At 35.6% G+C, this 19308-nt stretch overlaps 2 protein-coding genes across 3 annotated transcripts in view; one reads left to right on the plus strand and one right to left on the minus strand.

The window, feature by feature from the left end:
- Window positions 1-973: 973 nt before the first annotated feature.
- Plod (procollagen lysyl hydroxylase) overlaps window positions 974-19308 on the plus strand; it is a 35048-nt gene continuing 16713 nt past the window's right edge. The window contains exons 1-5 of the mRNA XM_074169308.1: window positions 974-1113; window positions 6577-7143; window positions 7798-8153; window positions 8221-8342; window positions 9666-9893. Of these exons, the coding sequence (XP_074025409.1) occupies window positions 1035-1113; window positions 6577-7143; window positions 7798-8153; window positions 8221-8342; window positions 9666-9893 (1352 nt within the window). The 5' untranslated portion in view covers window positions 974-1034. The remainder of the gene's footprint in view (window positions 1114-6576; window positions 7144-7797; window positions 8154-8220; window positions 8343-9665; window positions 9894-19308) is intronic.
- The window catches only part of LOC111517740 (immunoglobulin domain-containing protein oig-4), a 32166-nt gene continuing 23251 nt past the window's right edge, over window positions 10394-19308 (minus strand). Inside the window, exons 1-4 of one of the 2 annotated variants that reach the window (XM_023173993.2) lie at window positions 17634-18000; window positions 15475-15546; window positions 14081-14230; window positions 10394-10625 (exon numbers count right to left, since the gene is read on the minus strand). In XM_023173993.2, coding sequence (XP_023029761.1) covers window positions 10467-10625; window positions 14081-14230; window positions 15475-15546; window positions 17634-17732 — 480 coding nt within the window. In that variant the 5' untranslated portion in view covers window positions 17733-18000 and the 3' untranslated portion in view covers window positions 10394-10466. Of the gene's footprint in view, window positions 10626-14080; window positions 14231-15474; window positions 15547-17633; window positions 18001-19308 lie in introns of those variants that run through there. The other variant, XM_074169310.1, reaches the window with a different exon arrangement.

Below are 19308 nucleotides of genomic sequence, written 5' to 3' on the forward strand. Positions count from 1 at the left end.
TGTACATTTCTGAAAACACTGTACAATTCAGCGCAATATTTTTGTCATGTTGAGAGAACAAGTTCATGAATAGAAAAATGATACTCTGAAACATAGGATTGGCATAAAGATAACTACTTAAAATCATTCTAATGGATTTAGCCGGCGCTGTTTTACAAAAATATTTGTTCACAAACGTATATTCTTCAGATGATTTTTTATAGTATCATACATATTGTTCGAACGATATGAATAATTATACCTCGCTTTAAGAATTCCCTAATTTCAGAATACATAAAAAGAAAATTGGAAAAAAGTCAACAGAATCGGGTCTGTTTTGAATACTTCTAACCTTTGCTTGTTGATACCATCATTTCAATGAATTCAATTTTCATGTTTATGTAATTTTCAGCCGGTGACACTGCAACTGAAAACGTATCGCAATGTGAAACTTTGCGGGGCGATATCGAATGTGAAAAATCAGATCTGGCAGGATCTGCCCTGTTATCGATTATTAATGAAGGTAAGTCGCTGGACGAAAGTTGAATAACATTTGACAACAAATATTTATTTGTAAACATAACATTCTCCTTATTTTTCACTCTGAGTGGGTAGATTCGGCTCTGTGCTTTCACTGATAATCTTTGGTCCTTCGGTTCTGCATGCACGCATGTTTCGTGTATGTTGCGCCATCTATTAGCGACTAGTGCTACGTGCTTGGAAATTAAAGAAAACTTCTAATATATAGCATGTTGCAATACTTTATTGGAGCCTATTTTGTGAGTCTTTTGAGAAATTGTTTAAAATTCTGTAAATAACGAACTAATTCATAACTTTCTATTACTTGGCTCGTCTTCACGTTCAAAAATGCAACTGGCGGTTGGAACGCCATCTTTTTTCTAAGAGCCATACAACTTCTGGATGTTTATTTTTAGAACCTTGAATGAATTGAAGTTTGTTTTGCTAGCGCAGTTGTAGTTTGTAACTTGTGGTGGTGGGTTATGTGCCATGATTTCGTTTTGCTTATAGATATTTTTCACTGAGTTAACAATACAATGAACCAAATGACGATATTAGGTTTTCTACTTATTCTAAGTATCTTTTTCATTAGTAGTTCCACTAAGGAGTTCAATGGTAAGTATATAGGGTAAGTTTTTCTTGAAAATTTCACAAGTTGAAATGTATTTTAGAAAAACATTCTGTTTTTAATCCAAACTTCATTTTCACAAAAGAAAATTTAACAAATATCGTTGATTCAACACAGATGCCGTGTGTTGAGAATATTCCATACGATCTTTGAAAAATTTTCAATTTCTCTCTCGAGAGATACTTGATATCATCCAAAAGTTTATCACAGATGCGACAAACACAATATCGGTCAAGACAGATAGTGGGCCTATCGAAATTGAACGAATTACGAACGTTTTAGTAATCAACAGGATGTAATGAGAAAATAGATGATCTGTTTTAATCATTAGTTATATTGACACATATTTTATAGTACTAACGAGAATAAAAACCCACATCCTCCGATGATGTAATTGATCTGTTTATGGTATATGCCGGCCCGCACAGATGTTATGTAAATTCAAGACTCCAATCACTTAGCCATGATTAAAGTTTTGATATTTTCCCAACAAACTGTGTCAGATGGTTCAGTGCCCTCCGCTGCCTCAGACATAACAATGGGTGCATTCTCAAATGGTCTGAAATTATGTTGTTCGAAGATTTCGGAGTAGGTATTCTGGAACCCCAATCATGATGAACGAACAAATAATGCTATTCACTAATTTTTAAATTGTCTTGTTTCAATTTATTTCAATTGAATCTCAATCAAAGTGTTTTCGACAGCATAAGTATTGTTGAATTATTTTGTAGGCAAACTAACTATCCTGCAAATTCACTGGGTTTGCAAATTCTCAAGTTCCAGTTTCTGAGAAATTCAACTCTGCCAGTACACATATATCAAGTTTCAATATATCAAAGTTTTGTTATAATATAAGTAACTTGTTTCATGAATAAGTGGATGAGATACGTCTCAAAAATGTATGATTACTATACAGTGCATTTCTTTAATCCCCCCCCCTTTTATTATTTAAACATTGCCGTTATTGGAGTGACACCAACCCTCACGTTTTCCGGGAAAAACATTCGATTGGGGAATTCGATATGGATATTGTATTCCAATAAGATGGAGCACCACCACTAGATAAGTTAAAAACTATTTGGATACTACTTTTCCCGGTCGTTGGATTGGATGTCGAGGTCCTACAGAATGGCCAGTCTGCTCGCCAGATTTGACACCTTTGGACTTTTTTATGGGGATATTTAAAGCAAAAGGTGTACGAAACTAAACCTGCTTCAATATTGGATATACAGCAAAGAATAATAAATATTTGTGAAGATATTGACGTTACTATGTTCGAAATTGTTCTGCGTCAAATATCGAATAGGCTGTTCATATGTCAAGAAGTTCAAAGCAACCATTTCGATCATCTTCTGAACTAATCGCAAGCTTATAACCTCATATTGTGTGGTTAAATGTCAATATATTCGGGCAATTATTAAAAGTTCCGCCATTTTGTAGTAGTTGAAAATATTGAAATTATATTCTAGAGTTGTGAAGCAATGGTCAGGAGCTTTAAAACGATGTGTCACAAGACCCTCCTTTCCATTAATTTTTTTCCAGGTGGGGGCCAGTCGCCATCTTGAAAGTTTTATCTGTCAATTTCACTTCAAAATGAAGTATTCATGCATTATCCCAAATTTCAGTTTTTTGAGTTGACCTGTTCAAAAAATAAAAGGGGGGGACATAAAAGAAATGCACTGTCTACTTTGAACTGTATTATCAAAATGAACGGCATTTGAATCAATACACTCTTGCCAACGTATTACAAGTCGTAACAGCATTAAAATTGTGTAGGTACTCAAGATTCGTTGAAGTCGACGAAGGCCATTTTTGCCTGGCAGTGATTGGCGAAGGTTTTACCAGTGAAAAAGTTATCGAAGTGCTTGGAAAGATGGTAGTCGATCGCCGAGAGGTCAGGGGAGTGTGGAGGCAGAACTTTTGCGCTCAATTCGTTTAATTCTCGGTCAGTCTCCATCAGGTTTCCCAAATCCTCGTCCTCATCTTCGAGGCTAAAATCTCCGGAACAGAATTTAACAAACCAACGTCAAACAGTGAGGTCATTGAAACTATCATTGCAGTACCTGGTTAGTTTATTGAGCTGTTTTGGTTCAATTTGAATTCGTAGGGAAACATTGGCCAAACATCGCCTAACGACATAATAGAAATGAGCTGGAAAGATGGAAAAAATTGAAATTTGGAAGATTCATCATCATCAATGTATAGAGAACCAACATTCTCTGTCAGTCAGTATATACCACACACGGACAAAACTTTTTAAAAAACCCAATGCTACACACACCAAAATATAGTTGTTGTGAAACACCGAACAAAATACAGTGATAGATTCGGTTCACAACATCCTACTTCATGAGCTATTGTTTATTTGTGTAGAAAAACGTAAAGTCTATTTATAGATTTGATTACATTCGATTTCAATTTCAGCAGCTTGCAGCTGAAAGACTTACACATCGGACTATTTCGAGAAATATTACTGTCTAAACATAATAATTGTTCTAATTGGGAATCAGGGCGACATTCAAAAACAGTCAATGCAAATCGGCGACATCGAAAACATGGGCCTCATACGCTGGCTCAAATTTACCATCGTTTCAGGCTATGAATTTGAACAGTGTTAAGTTTTGTTTTGCTGCATAATTTGTATGACGATCTTAGCGAGTAGTAATATATTTTTTGTGGATTTTTATGGTGTTACGTACCAAAAATGCTGTATTCTAATGCAACTATTCAAATACAAGGTTCTGATGGCCTGTCTAGATTATTTGCATTAACAACTGATGCTCTTCAAGGTGAGCCTATGAACCCCCTTCTATTCGCACTATTTATAGCGGATATAGAAACATTCTCCTGTGATAAGCAGATTCAGAGTGTGAACATTGATGCTAGAAATGACGTGTAAGCTCTATTATATACAGATGATCTGGTGATTCTTGCCCACCCAGAAATTGATGTCGTGAAAGAATTGAAGATTCTAGAAAAATATATTATATGCAATGAGCTGACTGTCAATTGACAAAAAACTAAAATTATGCAATTTGCTCGAGGTGGATATCGTGAACCTAATTTTGCTTTTCATTTCAAAGGACAACCACTAGAGGTAGTTTAGGTTAGGTCCAAAGTGATTGGGTCTATTCGACCCTCCACCGCAACTCGCAAGGGTTTATTGTGGCTCACACCTATTCACACTCGACCAAATAAACCCAGTTCCTTAAAGAAGCTGATTAGTTCGTATGTTGAGTGGTTTTTCAGGTCAGTTTGGCTCTGCCCAACTCTTAAGACCTGATTAGGTCCCCAGCGGGGCAGGCACAAAGTATATGCTCAGTTAATGAGGTAGTCGGATGGTCAAGTTGCAAGAATCCCACCTTGATACCCACGACAACCTTTCCATATGAGGGTTTTTGCACGTCAGCTACACCTGACGAAGCCTTAGATTCAACCGTGTGGGGTTTTTCGCCTCTGGTTTTGGTGAATCATCACTGGAGCGCAAACGTTTGCTAACCTGCTCATGGGGGGTTAGTTCCGCCACCTGAGACAGATTCTGCGTACGCCGCTCAAGAATTTGGTGCAAGGCAGTTTTATAAGGTACCACGCTTTTGAGGAGACGACTTAGTCGTTTCCTGGCTGCACCACTGAACCTTTTTTTTAAGGTTCAGTTGTTGACTGAATTTACAGGAAGGTCAGTTGGTGTCGTAAACTCGACATCCATCTCCTCTGTAGACTCACTCCTGAATATGTGAACCACGATCTGCTACTACGAAAATTGCAAAGATATGGTGTTGCTTTGAATTTGATGAGGTCTTCTTTAGAGTTCATAGCGTCAAGATTGGTGATGAAGTTAGCAATTTGGCTAATATCAAACATGGGGTACCTCAGTGTTCAATTCTTGGGCCTTTACTATTCCTGATATAAGCAAATGATTTGATGAGTTATTTTCATGATATGACGACAGTTCAAGTAATAACATATGCGGACGACACAAACTTTATCATCAAAGCACAAGATGCATCAAATTTAGTAGATCGTACCCAAATTGTGTATGAAAAGGTGCAAACATGGGCAAAAATAATCACCTTGAACTCAACATATCTAAAACCACTATGATAAAATTCAACAATGAGCAATGTTCAAGAAAATTTTTTTATATATAAAAACGAAGACCGACAAATTGAATTTCGGGCAACCACCAAAATGCTAGGTCTAACTCTTGATTATAAACTTACTTGGACTCCTCACATAGATACTCTCTGTAATAAACTTATAAAAAACTGTCATGCTCTCAGGTTTATGTCTAATTTCTGTAGTGAAAAAGTCTTATTAAGTTTGTACTATGCGACTATAAACTGCCATTTAAGATACGGAATCTTGAATTGGGGTACAAGCTCTTCTGCTGAAAGAGTGTTTATTCTCCAAAAAAGAGCCGTCAGAATTTTAGCTGGAATAGGGTGGAGAGACTCATGTAGAAACGTTTTCAAAAACCATGGAATACTTACAGTTGCCGGTTTGTATATCTATGAGTTATGTAGTTATGTTTATATGAACAAACGTATATTTTCAACCCAGCAACATAGTTATATTACCCGTTATATATGTGCACAGCATGCACAGTGATTCAGACAGAGAAAGATGAACAAGGACAGCCAATCCGCTTTGGGGAATAGGACTCAGTATATTAAATATTCCATATCATCGCATATTTCTGTAACTTCTGGTTTTCCTCAAGGATCGCATACAGGCCCAATACTCTTTTTTTTTCTATAAACGATGTGTCGGATGTTGTATGCCACAGCTATTACTCAATGTTTGCAGACGATTGACACGAAATTGACACCTGTTATCCACGAGTAAAATCATTTGAATCATTAGCAATGAGCCTTATGTTCAACTCCATTACGGCATGGGGCATTCGATATTTGGAAGTATTAGAAATAGTACATCACAGTTTCTTGAAAAAAATTATTTTAGTGCCTATTAACACACCCAACGCAATAGTACGTTTGGAAACTGGCACTCTTCTATATTTTTAAAATTACCGTAAACTGGCTGTACAACACTCTTACCATGGAGAGTGATCGTTATCCAAGACTTTGTTTTGAACAACAAATAGGATTAATGAATACGACTGATGCAAAATATAATTGTGCACTTCAAGTAAAGCAATTTTTTATTGATAGCGGATCTCTAGAAATTTGGAATAATTGAATTCGAATAGGAGAAATATAGTAAATGGATATTACAGTTATCTGTACAACAATGATGCATCTACAGCATCTCGTTAACCTTTCATGTATATGTACAATACGCTAAGTACTTCAAAGGAACCAAGCTCATATCTGCTATAAATTCAGTCAGAATTCGAAAAACTCAATTTTGTTAGATCGACTCCATGTCATGAGCAGAACCTATTATGCAGAAGGTGATTTCTTAAGTACAACAAGTGTTTTTTTTTTCAGACGTACTCGTATATACAGTCGCTACCGACGAAACCGATGGCTTCCAAAGGTACCTAGATTCCGCCAAAGAGTTCCGCATCAGGCCCGAAGTACTTGGTTTGGGAACGGAGTGGAAAGGGGGCAGCATCAAAAATAATCCCGGAGGCGGTTGGAAAATAAACTTGTTGAAGGAAGCTCTAGAAGCACACAAAACTGACACCAACAAATTGGTCCTCTTCACCGACGGCTATGACGTAATATTCTTGGGCGGCCTTGCCGAAATGGTGACGAGGTTTGAGAAAACTGGCGCCAGAGTACTGTTCAGTGCTGAGACGTATTGTTGGCCAGACGAAAAATTGGTTTCGTCGTACCCTGAAGTCGTGGAAGGAAAGAGGTTTTTAAATTCTGGGATGTATATCGGATATGTCCCAGAAATTCTGAAACTTTTATCGAGGCAGGAGATCAAAGACACCGACGACGACCAGTTGTTTTTCACGAAGGCCTACTTGGATGAAGAGTTTAGGAACAGCATTCAGATGAAGCTGGACCATAAGAGTGAAATATTCCAAAATCTCAATGGAGTTTCAGGTATGAAATAATGTTATAATATTGCAAATTTTGCATGTTTTCAATACAGAACTATAGAATCTTCAAAAGCTTCATAACATTACCTTTATTCCACAAAGAGGCAATTGAAAAAAGGTAGAGAATGCAGAATGCAGTGCGGTCTTCGATTACAAACATTTTAAAAAAATCTTCTACTTAGTTCAGAAGTAGCTACTAGAGAAATAAGAATATATTGAGATTATGTAAAAAAAAACACTTTTTTCAGTAAAATATAGCATATGGGCTAGGGTCTAACCTTGGACCACTATTATTTGTTCTATTCATGAATGATCTCCCTTCCATTTTGAAATTTTTTGAATGTTTGCTTTTTGCCGATGATCTGAAATTATATAAACAGATACAAACAGTTAGGGATTGTGTTAATCTGCAAAGGGACATAGACAGTATTTATGAGTGGAGCATCACAAATAAATTGAAATTTAATATTAACAAATGTAGTATCATCACAATAACTCGTTTGAAGGATCCTGTTAATTTTGATTATATGATGGATGAGAAAGTCCTCCACAGATGTTCTGAGATTAGAGATCTTGGGGTAACTTACAACAGTACTTTATCGTTTGCCAAACATATTTATTCTTATTCAGGCAAAAAATACCTCATTTTTATTTTCAGCTGATATCGAAATTGCCACAATCGACTCAAAAGATAAAGAAGGAGAAGCTGAAAAATATGTGATCAAAAACACTGTTACCAAAACGGAACCTTTAGTCATACACGGCAATGGAGTGTCCAAATTCTCTTTGAACTATTTGAGTAATTATGTTCCAAACACTTGGAATTCCATTGTAGGATGTCGGCAGTGTGCCGAAGGACATATCGATCTAAGCAACCTTGCAACGAAAGAATTACCAGTAGTTCTTCTGTCTGTTTTCATCGAACAAAATACTCCATTTTTGGAAGAAGCGTTGCAAAAAGTCTATTCGTTGGACTATCCTCGGAAGAGGATGCATCTTTTCGTTCATAATGCGGTAAGTCCTACAAAACCACATTTCCAGTCATGATAAAAAAGTAGATGCTGATTCCTTTCTGTTCCAGATGAAGTATCATAGTGACCTAGTCAAAAATTTCACTGACAAATATTCCAAAGAGTATGTGTCTTTCAAACAAATCACCTCAGAAGATGGTACTCCAGAGTGGAAAGCTAGAGATCTCTCCCTGTAAGTACATTCCAACTTTTTGCTTTCGCAGATAGCGTATGTGTATGTGAACAACAAAATGCAATAAATGAAGCGTCAAATAAAAAGTATTTGAGTAGGGAATCAAACAGAATCCTGTATTGGGACCAATCACATACGAAGTTAACCAAAATGTTTAACATCGACTTCAAGAAAATCAGGTCTTTGCTCTGTCTCTGAGTAAGACGTTTCCATTTCCCCAGCTTGGTTTCCATTCATTTCCAGCAAATTTTGGTTGTTGTTTCCACTATTTTTTGAATCACGTTCTCGGTTCCACCTCTATTCCAACTGTCACAGTTGGCTACAGCTCCTAACGAGCCATTTTTCTCCAGTGGAATTTTATGTTCTGCGACCTTAAAAAAAAAGTTTTGACATATTTGCTCACGAAGAAGTCTGAAGTCACTTATATAAATGACAACGACGGTACGTTGTAACCATCATTCAACCACCGCTAATTGATAGTTTCAACTTCTATGACAAGTATTCACAAGAGTTCAGATAATTATTAACCGGTCTTGTGGGTCTTAGTCGGATTTCACTAGTTCTGTGTTCAATTCTCCAATTTTCCTGTCCAGTTGCGTATTTTTTCATTTACTCAGACTTTTTCATTCTGTTCAGTTGATGTCTCCTGAACTTAGCAGCAGTTTCCAACAGCTTTGAGGTTCATACATGCCTTCATATCATGTCTAGTAAGACCACTCAACTATAGGCTCTTGTGTTAATAAAAAAGGGCATTACCTATCTGTTTGGGTCTTTTAGGGCTCAAAATATAAATCATGGAGTGATATTTTTGTCAAGGTTGTGGGACTGTTGATCAGTAGCATATGTTTATTCAACTCTGTCTCGTACCTCTAAATTAAAATAACCATTTGAACTTTATCAATAAACAAGACTGGTCTTCTTTATTACTTTGATCGTAACTCCAGTATTTAGCAACCATCAGAATGTTATGACATTTAAATAGTTATTAGTTAACTTCAATATTGTCTTAGAAACCTAAACACTTGAATGACAATATATTACACATTACCTCTTCTGAAATGCAACCAAAATTATTAAAGACAGAAAGGAGTAGTTGGGATTGGAAGTGTGAATTGAAGAAGTACATTAAAAAATACAAGAAATGTAATCAATAAGCACCTACACATACTATATTGGTAGAAAGGGAACCTCTAACATGAAATAAATCTAGTGAAATCTCTTTTCATATACCAGAACAAAAATGCTGTCTCTTGACGGGCGTTTCGCTAAGTTAGCATCAACAATTTCAGTTATAGAAGCTTTTCAATTATCATTTGTTTTCAGGGACCACTGTCTTGCCAAAAAATGTGATATGTACTTCTCTGTAGACTCAGTTGTCCATATCGACAATCCATTCACCTTACGCTTACTAATCGAACAAAACCGTACCGTTATTGCACCCATGGTAACGAGACCTGGAAAAGCCTGGAGTAACTTTTGGGGATCCCTCACACAAGACGGATTTTATGCTAGATCTAATGATTACATGGATATCGTACATAATGAAAAGCGGTAAGTACTGAGAATAATCATTTGTTTTCAACGGGTAACGAAAATTTGGAGAAATAGACCATTGGAAATCGTGTCAAAAAAAACATTGCTTTTAATCAGTCCGCAGCAAGGACGCAACCAAAATTTAAAACTTTGTTTCAAAAGAGTACATTACAATGTTTTTTTTTTGTTTAATATAGTAATCCTATATGGTTTATAATAATATGACTTATACTATTTGTGGTCTAGTTTGTTTTTCCTAAATTACAATTGTTTCGAAAGAAACAGGTTTGAGAGGTGATATTATCTTATAAATTCTCTGACATAACATAAAAGTCATGACTTACTACGATTTAGAATATCACTACTATTATAAAAGTCATGAAACTTTGAATTCTGGCGGAATTTAGACTTCGTTTTCAGTGATAATATCAGCAAAGTTTATCAAATTGGCTTGTATTTTTTTGTTCCTATTTGCCAAGAATGGATATAGAAGTAACCCTTCAGAGTAACCAGGCAGATAATCAAAATTCTCCTTTTAATATCAATAACAGTTTATCACAATAACGATTCAGTATCAAAGAATAGTCAGTATTAATCGAAAGCAATGCTGAAGTCGGTTTTAAACGACCTCCTGTCTATGGAGTACATGTTATCAGCTGTACATTCGTAGACCCCCGCATCCATTTGGGTCGCCGGATCTATTTCCAGCTTGCTCTTTATCTTGTCTCTCCCAATCTGCCACTCGTGAATCTGAAACATATTACAAATAAAGATTATGCATTATTATTGTTCCACTGGTCCTTTCAGAAGTTGAATAATGAGAGCCGGTAAATGAGAGTAAACCGAATTACCGATTTTTACAGTTCAATTCTTTGTGGTCTATACTAGGTGTATCAACATTTGTATAATTTTTTAATACGTAATACAAAATTATTAAGGTTTTTTTTGTTTTCCATAATGTGTTTATTATAATGTTCATACGATCTGAAAGTTGCAGTTTGAACCTATGAACTGTAATGAACTCCCTTACATTTCAACACGTTTTGACTATGGGCAAGTACGGACCTGTTCAGTATACTCATCCTAAACTGTCTCTCTTACCATTCAGTTGGTTCAAAAAATTGTATACTATACTGTTTTTACAGAATGGTGTGATGTTGATTAGGCCATAGGCGTGTCATTGAGTATAGGGATAAAATAAAAAGATAAAAAAGATAAAAACCATAGTCAAAATGTGTTTTGACTATGAGCAGGTACGGACCTCTTCAGTATACTCATCCTAAACTGTCTCTCTTGCCATTCAGTTGGTTCAAAAAATTGTATACTATACTGTTTTTACAGAATGGTGTGATGTTAATTAGGTCATATGCATATAATTGATTATAGAGATAAAATAAAAAAATAAAAAAAGATAAAAACCATAGTCAAAATGTGTTTTGACTATGGGCAGGTACGAACTTCAGTATACTCATCCTAAACTGTCTCTCTTACCATTCAGTTGGTTAAAAAAATTGTATACTATACTGTTTTTACAGAATGGTATGATGTTAATTAGGTCATATGCATATAATTGATTATAGAGATAAAATAAAAAAATAAAAAAAGATAAAAACCATAGTCAAAATGTGTTTTGACTATGGGCAGGTACGAACTTCAGTATACTCATCCTAAACTGTCTCTCTTACCATTCAGTTGGTTAAAAAAATTGTATACTATACTGTTTTTACAGAATGGTATGATGTTAATTAGGTCATATGCATATAATTGATTATAGAGATAAAATAAAAAAATAAAAAAAGATAAAAACCATAGTCAAAATGTGTTTTGACTTTGAGCAGGTACGGACCTCTTCAGTATACTCATCCTAAACTGTCTCTCTTACCATTTAGTTGGTTAAAAAACTTGTATACTATACTGTTTTTACAGAATGGTGTGATGTTGATTAGGCCATAGGCGTGTCATTGAGTATAGGGATAAAATAAAAAGATAAAAAAAGATTAAAACCATAGTCCAATTGTGTTTTGACTATGAGCAGGTACGGACCTGTTCAGTATACTCATCCTAAACTGTCTCTCTTACCATTCAGTTGGAAAATGGTATACTATACTGTTTTTACAGAATGGTGTGATGTTAATTAGGTCATATGCATATAATTGATTATAGGGATAAAATAAAAAGATAAAAAAAGATAAAAACCATAGTCAAATTGTGTTTTGACTATGAGCAGGTACGGACCTGTTCAGTATACTCATCCTAAACTGTCTCTCTTACCATTCAGTTGGTTCAAAAAATGGTATACTATACTGTTTTTACAGAATGGTGTGATGTTAATTAGGTCATATGCATATAATTGATTATAGGGATAAAATAAAAAGATAAAAAAAGATAAAAACCATAGTCAAATTGTGTTTTGACTATGAGCAGGTACGGACCTGTTCAGTATACTCATCCTAAACTGTCTCTCTTACCATTCAGTTGGTTCAAAAAATGGTATACTATACTGTTTTTACAGAATGGTGTGATGTTGATTAGGTCATATGCATATAATTGATTATAGGGATAAAATAAAAAGATAAAAAAAGATAAAAACCATAGTCAAATTGTGTTTTGACTATGGGCAGGTACGGACCTCTTCAGTATACTCATCCTAAACTGTCTCTCTTACCATTTAGTTGGTTAAAAAACTTGTATACTATACTATTTTTACAGAATGGTGTGATGTTGATTAGGCCATATGCGTGTCATTGAGAATAGGGATGAAATAAAAAGATAAAGATAAAAACCATACTTAAAATGTTTTTTGACTCTGGACAGGTACGGACCTGTTTAGTATACTCATCCTAACATGTCTCTGTTACCATTCAGTTGGTTCAAAAAATTGTATATTAGACTGTTTTTACAGAATAGATTGATGTTGATTAGGTCATAGGCATGAAAACTTCTTGAGAGAGAAAAAGTCAAAAAAGAGTTTATTGGTTTATAAAGAATGCACACGTTGATAATTAAGAAAAGAATGAATCATGAACAGATACCTATCTGTGAATCAAATTAGTGAAATTATAAATATCATGAGAGTATGGAATCGTCCAAGAACTACAAAAATGAAGTATAGCCGGAAGTCAGAGAAAAGTAATTAAAACAAGAAGACAGGAAATGGAATGAGTTAAGAGAAATAAAGCCACGCGCACGAATGATAATATAAAACCGTAGACAAATACCAACAACGGAAATAATAAATATAGTTTAAAAAACTAAAAAACACGCTTTTAAAAAACATCGAACTAAAAAGTTAAAAATATTTTTTTTAAATAAGCTTAAAACAATAACGAACGAAACTATATTTATTTTCCATTTTTCAGATTCGTATGCCATAAAAGCGCGTTTTTTAGTCTTTTTAAAATATATTCATTTTATCTAAACTTTGGGATCAATCAGCCGTATATTGTTTAGAAAAATGTTTATTGATATTTTCCTATTCCGGAGAGGGAGCCTGAAAATCAGCTACCTAGCCTAAGACAGCAGATGCGCAAAAGAGGGTTACAAATAAGGCAGCAGGCGCGCGTGTTAATAAAAAAAATACTTTTTTCAAATGAAGAAATACATGTAAAGTGAGTTCGAAGTATATCAAAGAGGTTACGTACAGCGCCATCTACCCGCGAATAAATCAAGCAATAATATCGATATATCAAGAAGGTTAGGTTAGGTTAGATTAGGTTAGGTTAGGTTAGGTTAGGTTAGGTTAGGTTAGGTCTAGCCTAAGACAGCAGACGCGCAAAAGAGGGTTACAAATAAGGCAGCAGGCGCGCGTGTTAATAAAAAAATACTTTTTTCAAATGAAGAAATACATGTAAAGTGAGTTCGAAGTATATCAAAGAGGTTACGTACAGCGCCATCTGCCCGCGAATAAATCAAGCAATAATATCGATGTATCAAGAAGTTACGTACAGCGCCATCTGCCCGCGAATAGATCAAGCAATAATGTCGATAATTCTGTCAAATACTGATCCCAAGCTTGAGAGTTACAAGCAAACAAACAAACATATATACAGGTGAAGCTAATAAAAGCATGTTAAAAACTCTAGCATTTTGACCGTTACCGCATCGCCTTTGATAATGTATACCGCAGTTGTAGACGACACGTCAAGCATAAAAACCTGCAGACCACGGCTAATAAACCCGGAACATTCTGGGAAAAATTAACTCACATGTAGATATTGATGTGTGAATATTTCGCTACCATCCTTATACCAAGTGATATGAGGTCGTGGATTTCCTCTGGCCGAACACAAAAACGCTATTTTGTGTCCCAAGACATATTCATAGTCGAAATGTGATGCTAGCGTAATTTTTGCACCCTGAAACAAGAAAAAGAAACTATATTGAAAACTTGGCAGGCTCGACAAATTAATATAACTTAGTAAACTTTAAGAAAAGTCGATATTCAACAAAAATAGGTGTCAATCCTTTTGAATACTATGACAAAAATGAAAATATTTTCTCCGAGAAATAGTATAATTATTCAACTAGCGGGAAATGTGGTCATTACTGTTTACTCCTTTAGCAAAGCCCATATTTTTTCATGTTTTTCGTCAGAAACTATACAGGGTACAACACGATGCCCGCCGGTTCGTATTATGAAAATTGGCAAATATAGCTTTTTTATTATGCTTCCTTTACGGCGGTTTTCCAACACTTCTGGTTATACCCGAAGTTGGTACCAACTTCTTCAATTAAAATGTAACACCCTGTATATTTTCATTTTTTTCAATACCTGGCATCATGCCTGGAAGTTAGCGAAAATATCTTTGAACATATTTTGAAACAGAGTTTATATTTTATGTGAAAAACCAATATAACATTTTTGAATTTTCGCTATTTTATACAACATTCAGAATAAATATTTTCAATTGATTATTCATTCATCTGAAATCCTATCTTCAATCAAAATCTTGACGGAGAATTGATAGCTCTAATAAACTTTCTATAACTGATCAAAATGAAGATTTCATAGCCTATAGTTTTATAGTGGATATGCGAATGTTTTATTTTTTCAGGAAAAACTGAAATATCTCGTGAACGATTGATTCTTGATAAAGGGGAATGTCTCAGTAACCTTATTATATACAGTCTGCTAATATTGAAAAACTATTTGATACTGGCTATAGTCGCTTAATACATCTATTGGTAATGTGGATCATCATCATGTTCTGTATTATTTTCATTGGTAACGCAGTTACCAATAATAGGGACTTCATTTTGGTCAGCAGTTACCAATAGTAGGGACTTTATGACTTTATCTTGATCAGCTTATGGACAATGTGTGGATGATGATTTCTCGGTGACGAAACGTCAGATTGAAAATTTGTACACGCCACCCTATACAGCTTGAAAAGTGTCTATGAGAAGGTATTCTTTCTTCTTAATTATCTTTTTGAAAAACGCTAAAAATCAAAACGAAATTGGTGAATGGTGAATGGTCAACTAATCGCAAATTGTCATTTGAATAAACTCTAAAATGGGCAACTAATTCCTGATTCCACTGACTGTACCTTCTTAGATTCCATACCAAGAATGTGGTAACTGATATTTCTGCACTTACGTTGTTGTTGTTGTAGTACTGATCTGATTCAGGATCTCGGTATTTTCCTGTTATCGGTAGACCAATTTGAAACTGAAATCAGAAACATATTATGTAAAACTGTCTATAAACGCATATATATATCAAGATATGAGTATTTGTGTTTCACATTCAGGAAAAACACATCTGTAGTTTGAAAATTAAATGTTATTTTTTAATTTTAACTTCACATAATAACACCAAAACTGGGATGACTTTAGGATGAACTGTATACTGCTTTAATGATGAATGACGTTACTACTACATGAAATGTCATTTAGATAATATACTTCGAGATTCATTTATGATATTCAATCAACCATTCAATGTGTATACGTTCTGTGATCATGGTAAAAGCAGAGTTATATCTTCCGGTGACATAGAATTAAAATACTATGAAAGAAATGATAATTTGGTCTCATATTGTTATTTGAAACGATATCGATGAGGTGATGAAACAAGTGCCTTGGGGACCAAAAGTTCTACAAGCAACGGCCATTTAAAAATCATACCAAATACAGCGATTGGCTTGTTTATACATCACAGGAGCCATGAGGCAACACCATCCAATGGAGTTAATAACTGGTCTGACCACTTTGGAGCTGTACATTAAAGAGGTTACGTTAATGGTCATGTTACGATTGTAACATGGCCATAACATGGTGTAAACCTCGAAGTAGGAATGGGTCAATTGAGGCTAAGCCTATGACGAGAAACGCTCATTGCGCAACCTCTGCTGCAGGCAGTCAGTGATGCAATTGAATCCAGGTTTGCATTTAATAAACCCTAGAAAATACAAATAAAACAGAATACAGAGTCAGATGCTACAAATGCAATATGCATATATACAGACGGTCAAAAACCAAAGAAGGCTCAGAATATGGAGTTTACTCCAGATCACTGAGCCTAAAGATTATGTGAGACAACGTGGTACCTCAGGGCTAGTGCTAGAGTGCCACCAAGACTTAGCCAAAGCCTCGGTAGATAATAACATATTATTCTGAGGTGGTTGAAGAGCACGGCAGGAGTGAAAGTAATCGCATTGCCAACTCTTTAGCCAAGGAAGCGGCTGGACTAAGAATTTTAGGACCCAGTGACACCTGCGGCCTGATGACTTCGACAATTGCGGAACTAGCCAAACGTCACACCCATGCTCAATCCCTAAAGAGATGAGATGGAATCAAAGGATGCAGTTTCAGTTTTGCCAGGATCACCCTGGACGACCCTGGGAAGCTGGCGCCGAAGAAATATCTGGCGATGTACAGGAAAAACCTACGCAGTAGGATTTCGGACTGGCCACTGTCAACTGAGGAAACACCTCCATATTATGGGGATAGTGGATACACCTCTTTGCAGGATGATGAAACTGTCAGGCATGTCTTATGTGAGTGTCCGGAGTTATCGTCAATAAAAGAGTGTGTTCGGCAAGTCCTTGGCCTACACCTGTCGATATAAAGAAGATGTCTCCTAGTGACCTGTCCACCTTCCTGAAGAGGTCAGGATGGACGATGACCTACAAGGACAACTTTTCGGGAGGATGTACGATGGGCCACATGTAGCCTAACTGCTGTTAGCCAACACTCACCCTCCCTACTCTACAGATACAAATAACAAGTGCCTTGCCCCGAAACTTCGAAGTACACCGTTGAGGTTGATAGTGTTCCATGTTAGTGACATTTTATATCAATTATCTTTCATATAGTACATTATGTAGCGTTCTCATGAATGAATATCTATTTAAATTCCATAAAAAAAGTTTAGAGTACAAACTCAATGAAAAAGTGATCCGATATTCATATGAAAGTAGTTGTTTACAGAATATTTCATTTTTATATTGTACTCAAAAGATACTTCTGTGCAAGTATTATTTTCTCCTCTCTTTGAAACTTACGCCCATTTTTCATTCAATGGTGGACCACTAGAAAGCCAGTTAGGATTTTTCCCAAATGAAGTTTTTGGATATTTTTTTTGTACTGATGATGATGAAGATGGGAAGCATGCTGGTCGTGTTAACGTTTTCATTTTATGTTATAACGTACACCCGAGTTGAACAATTAGTTTATGAAACAAATATAAAATCAAATTTTGTCGTGTTAATCGAAAAATGAATAAAATGGAAAACTCATTTTCAAACATCTCACCTTTGATTTGGTCCTACTTCTAGCTCGTCCCCTTCTCATTTCCACATTATCCAAAAACGCAAACAGCACCAACAAAACGAACGAAAATTCCGCTCTCATACTTTTCGATGTATGACTACTTGATGGGTAGGCTGAGGTCGTTGCAAAAACGGCACAAAGTCATTGAGGTCTCCCCTTTTGTTCACATACATTGATAACAATTTAGATCAATCAAGCTTCTCATCGGATAAGATAATGTTCGTACAGGAAGATTTGTTTGGATTATTTTTCAAACCGGCTTGTAACCGGGTTATATGCCGCCATTAGATATAATTTGAAGTGGGACACTGTCATTAGCAGTAAATCTGTGGTTAGGACTTTCATGATGCGAATGATAATAATGATAATAATTGTTCAATCCACTGAGGAAGTGCAATAGAACCTAGTTAGTACACAAATAATTACATGGAATTATTTTTCCAGCAGCTTGACTGCATTAACCTTTCTTGATTTCATATCATTTCAGGTTAGCTTCCCAAATTTCTGCTGCCGCAGTGGCGGTTGATTGGTCAAACCACCAACATATAAACTTGGAAAGTTGACTTGGGTGTCCCACCAATAGGTGGTGACACTTATGTATCGCTTGCGTTTATGCAGTTATTTTTATTAAGTACTTTTCTTGCTTATTCCAAATCTAGTCTTCAATTGAGGATCGCCTGCCCGGTACTGATGATGCCCAATAGGCTGAAACAGCTGTCTACCGGTGGCTCTCAAGTTGAACTGAAAATGTGGGAATGATTAATATATATATATATATATATATATATATATATATATATATATATATATATATATATATATATATATATATATATATTCTCACAGATAAAGTATGATGAGCTGTTTTCTCGGGTTTCGCTCCGTGTTCTGTGTATTTTCTCCCCATAAGGATTATTTTCACATTGTTTCGGCAAAGTCTCATTTGCCATCTTCTGGTGATGTCTGGTTTTTTTCAACTAGACTGATTAATTCGAACTCTGTGTCTCAATTTATAGGGATGGATGTTTCCCTTTACCTGCGTTGCTGCCACTACCTGTGTTTGCTCGACTACCTGTTTTGGTCTTATTACCTGAGCTGCCTCTCCTGTCTCTGTTATTGTACCTGTATTGTCATGTACCTGTCGGCATGTGGCGACAGGTACATGACATGCATTGTTCAGCATCGCTATTGGAATCACTACACAGGAAAATGTCTGCGTTGTTATCACACTAGTTATAACTATTAGTATTTGTCCAAAGACGCCACATTTTAAACAGATACCAAAAATTTGTAAGTAATTATAACTGCACCAATATCGAATTTCAACACTCAAATCACGATCAGTTTCTGAACTGAACATTGACGACACAACGGCGATACTCATTCTCACATTCTATTCGTCACCGTAACATGATTCCAAATTTCATTTCATGACTCTTCAGCCCATCAAAAAACTTGATTAGTAAAAATTATCCAATACAAACCGCCAATTCTTTAGTCGGCGTGGACTAGGTTGCAGCGGCATTATTTCCCTGTATTGCTTTTTTGGCCTTTGAGATGCGGATAGCTTTGAATATTCACAATGAAGGTTACTTCGACTATACTACCTAAGGTAGACATATAAAAAACTATTAGTCAAACATTGGCAAGGACAAAG

Source organism: Leptinotarsa decemlineata, unplaced genomic scaffold, assembly GCF_025532065.1.
Source record: "Leptinotarsa decemlineata unplaced genomic scaffold, Ldec_3_MD MMD2_P_RNA_scaffold_5, whole genome shotgun sequence".
Classification (NCBI taxonomy): Eukaryota; Metazoa; Arthropoda; class Insecta; order Coleoptera; family Chrysomelidae; genus Leptinotarsa; species Leptinotarsa decemlineata.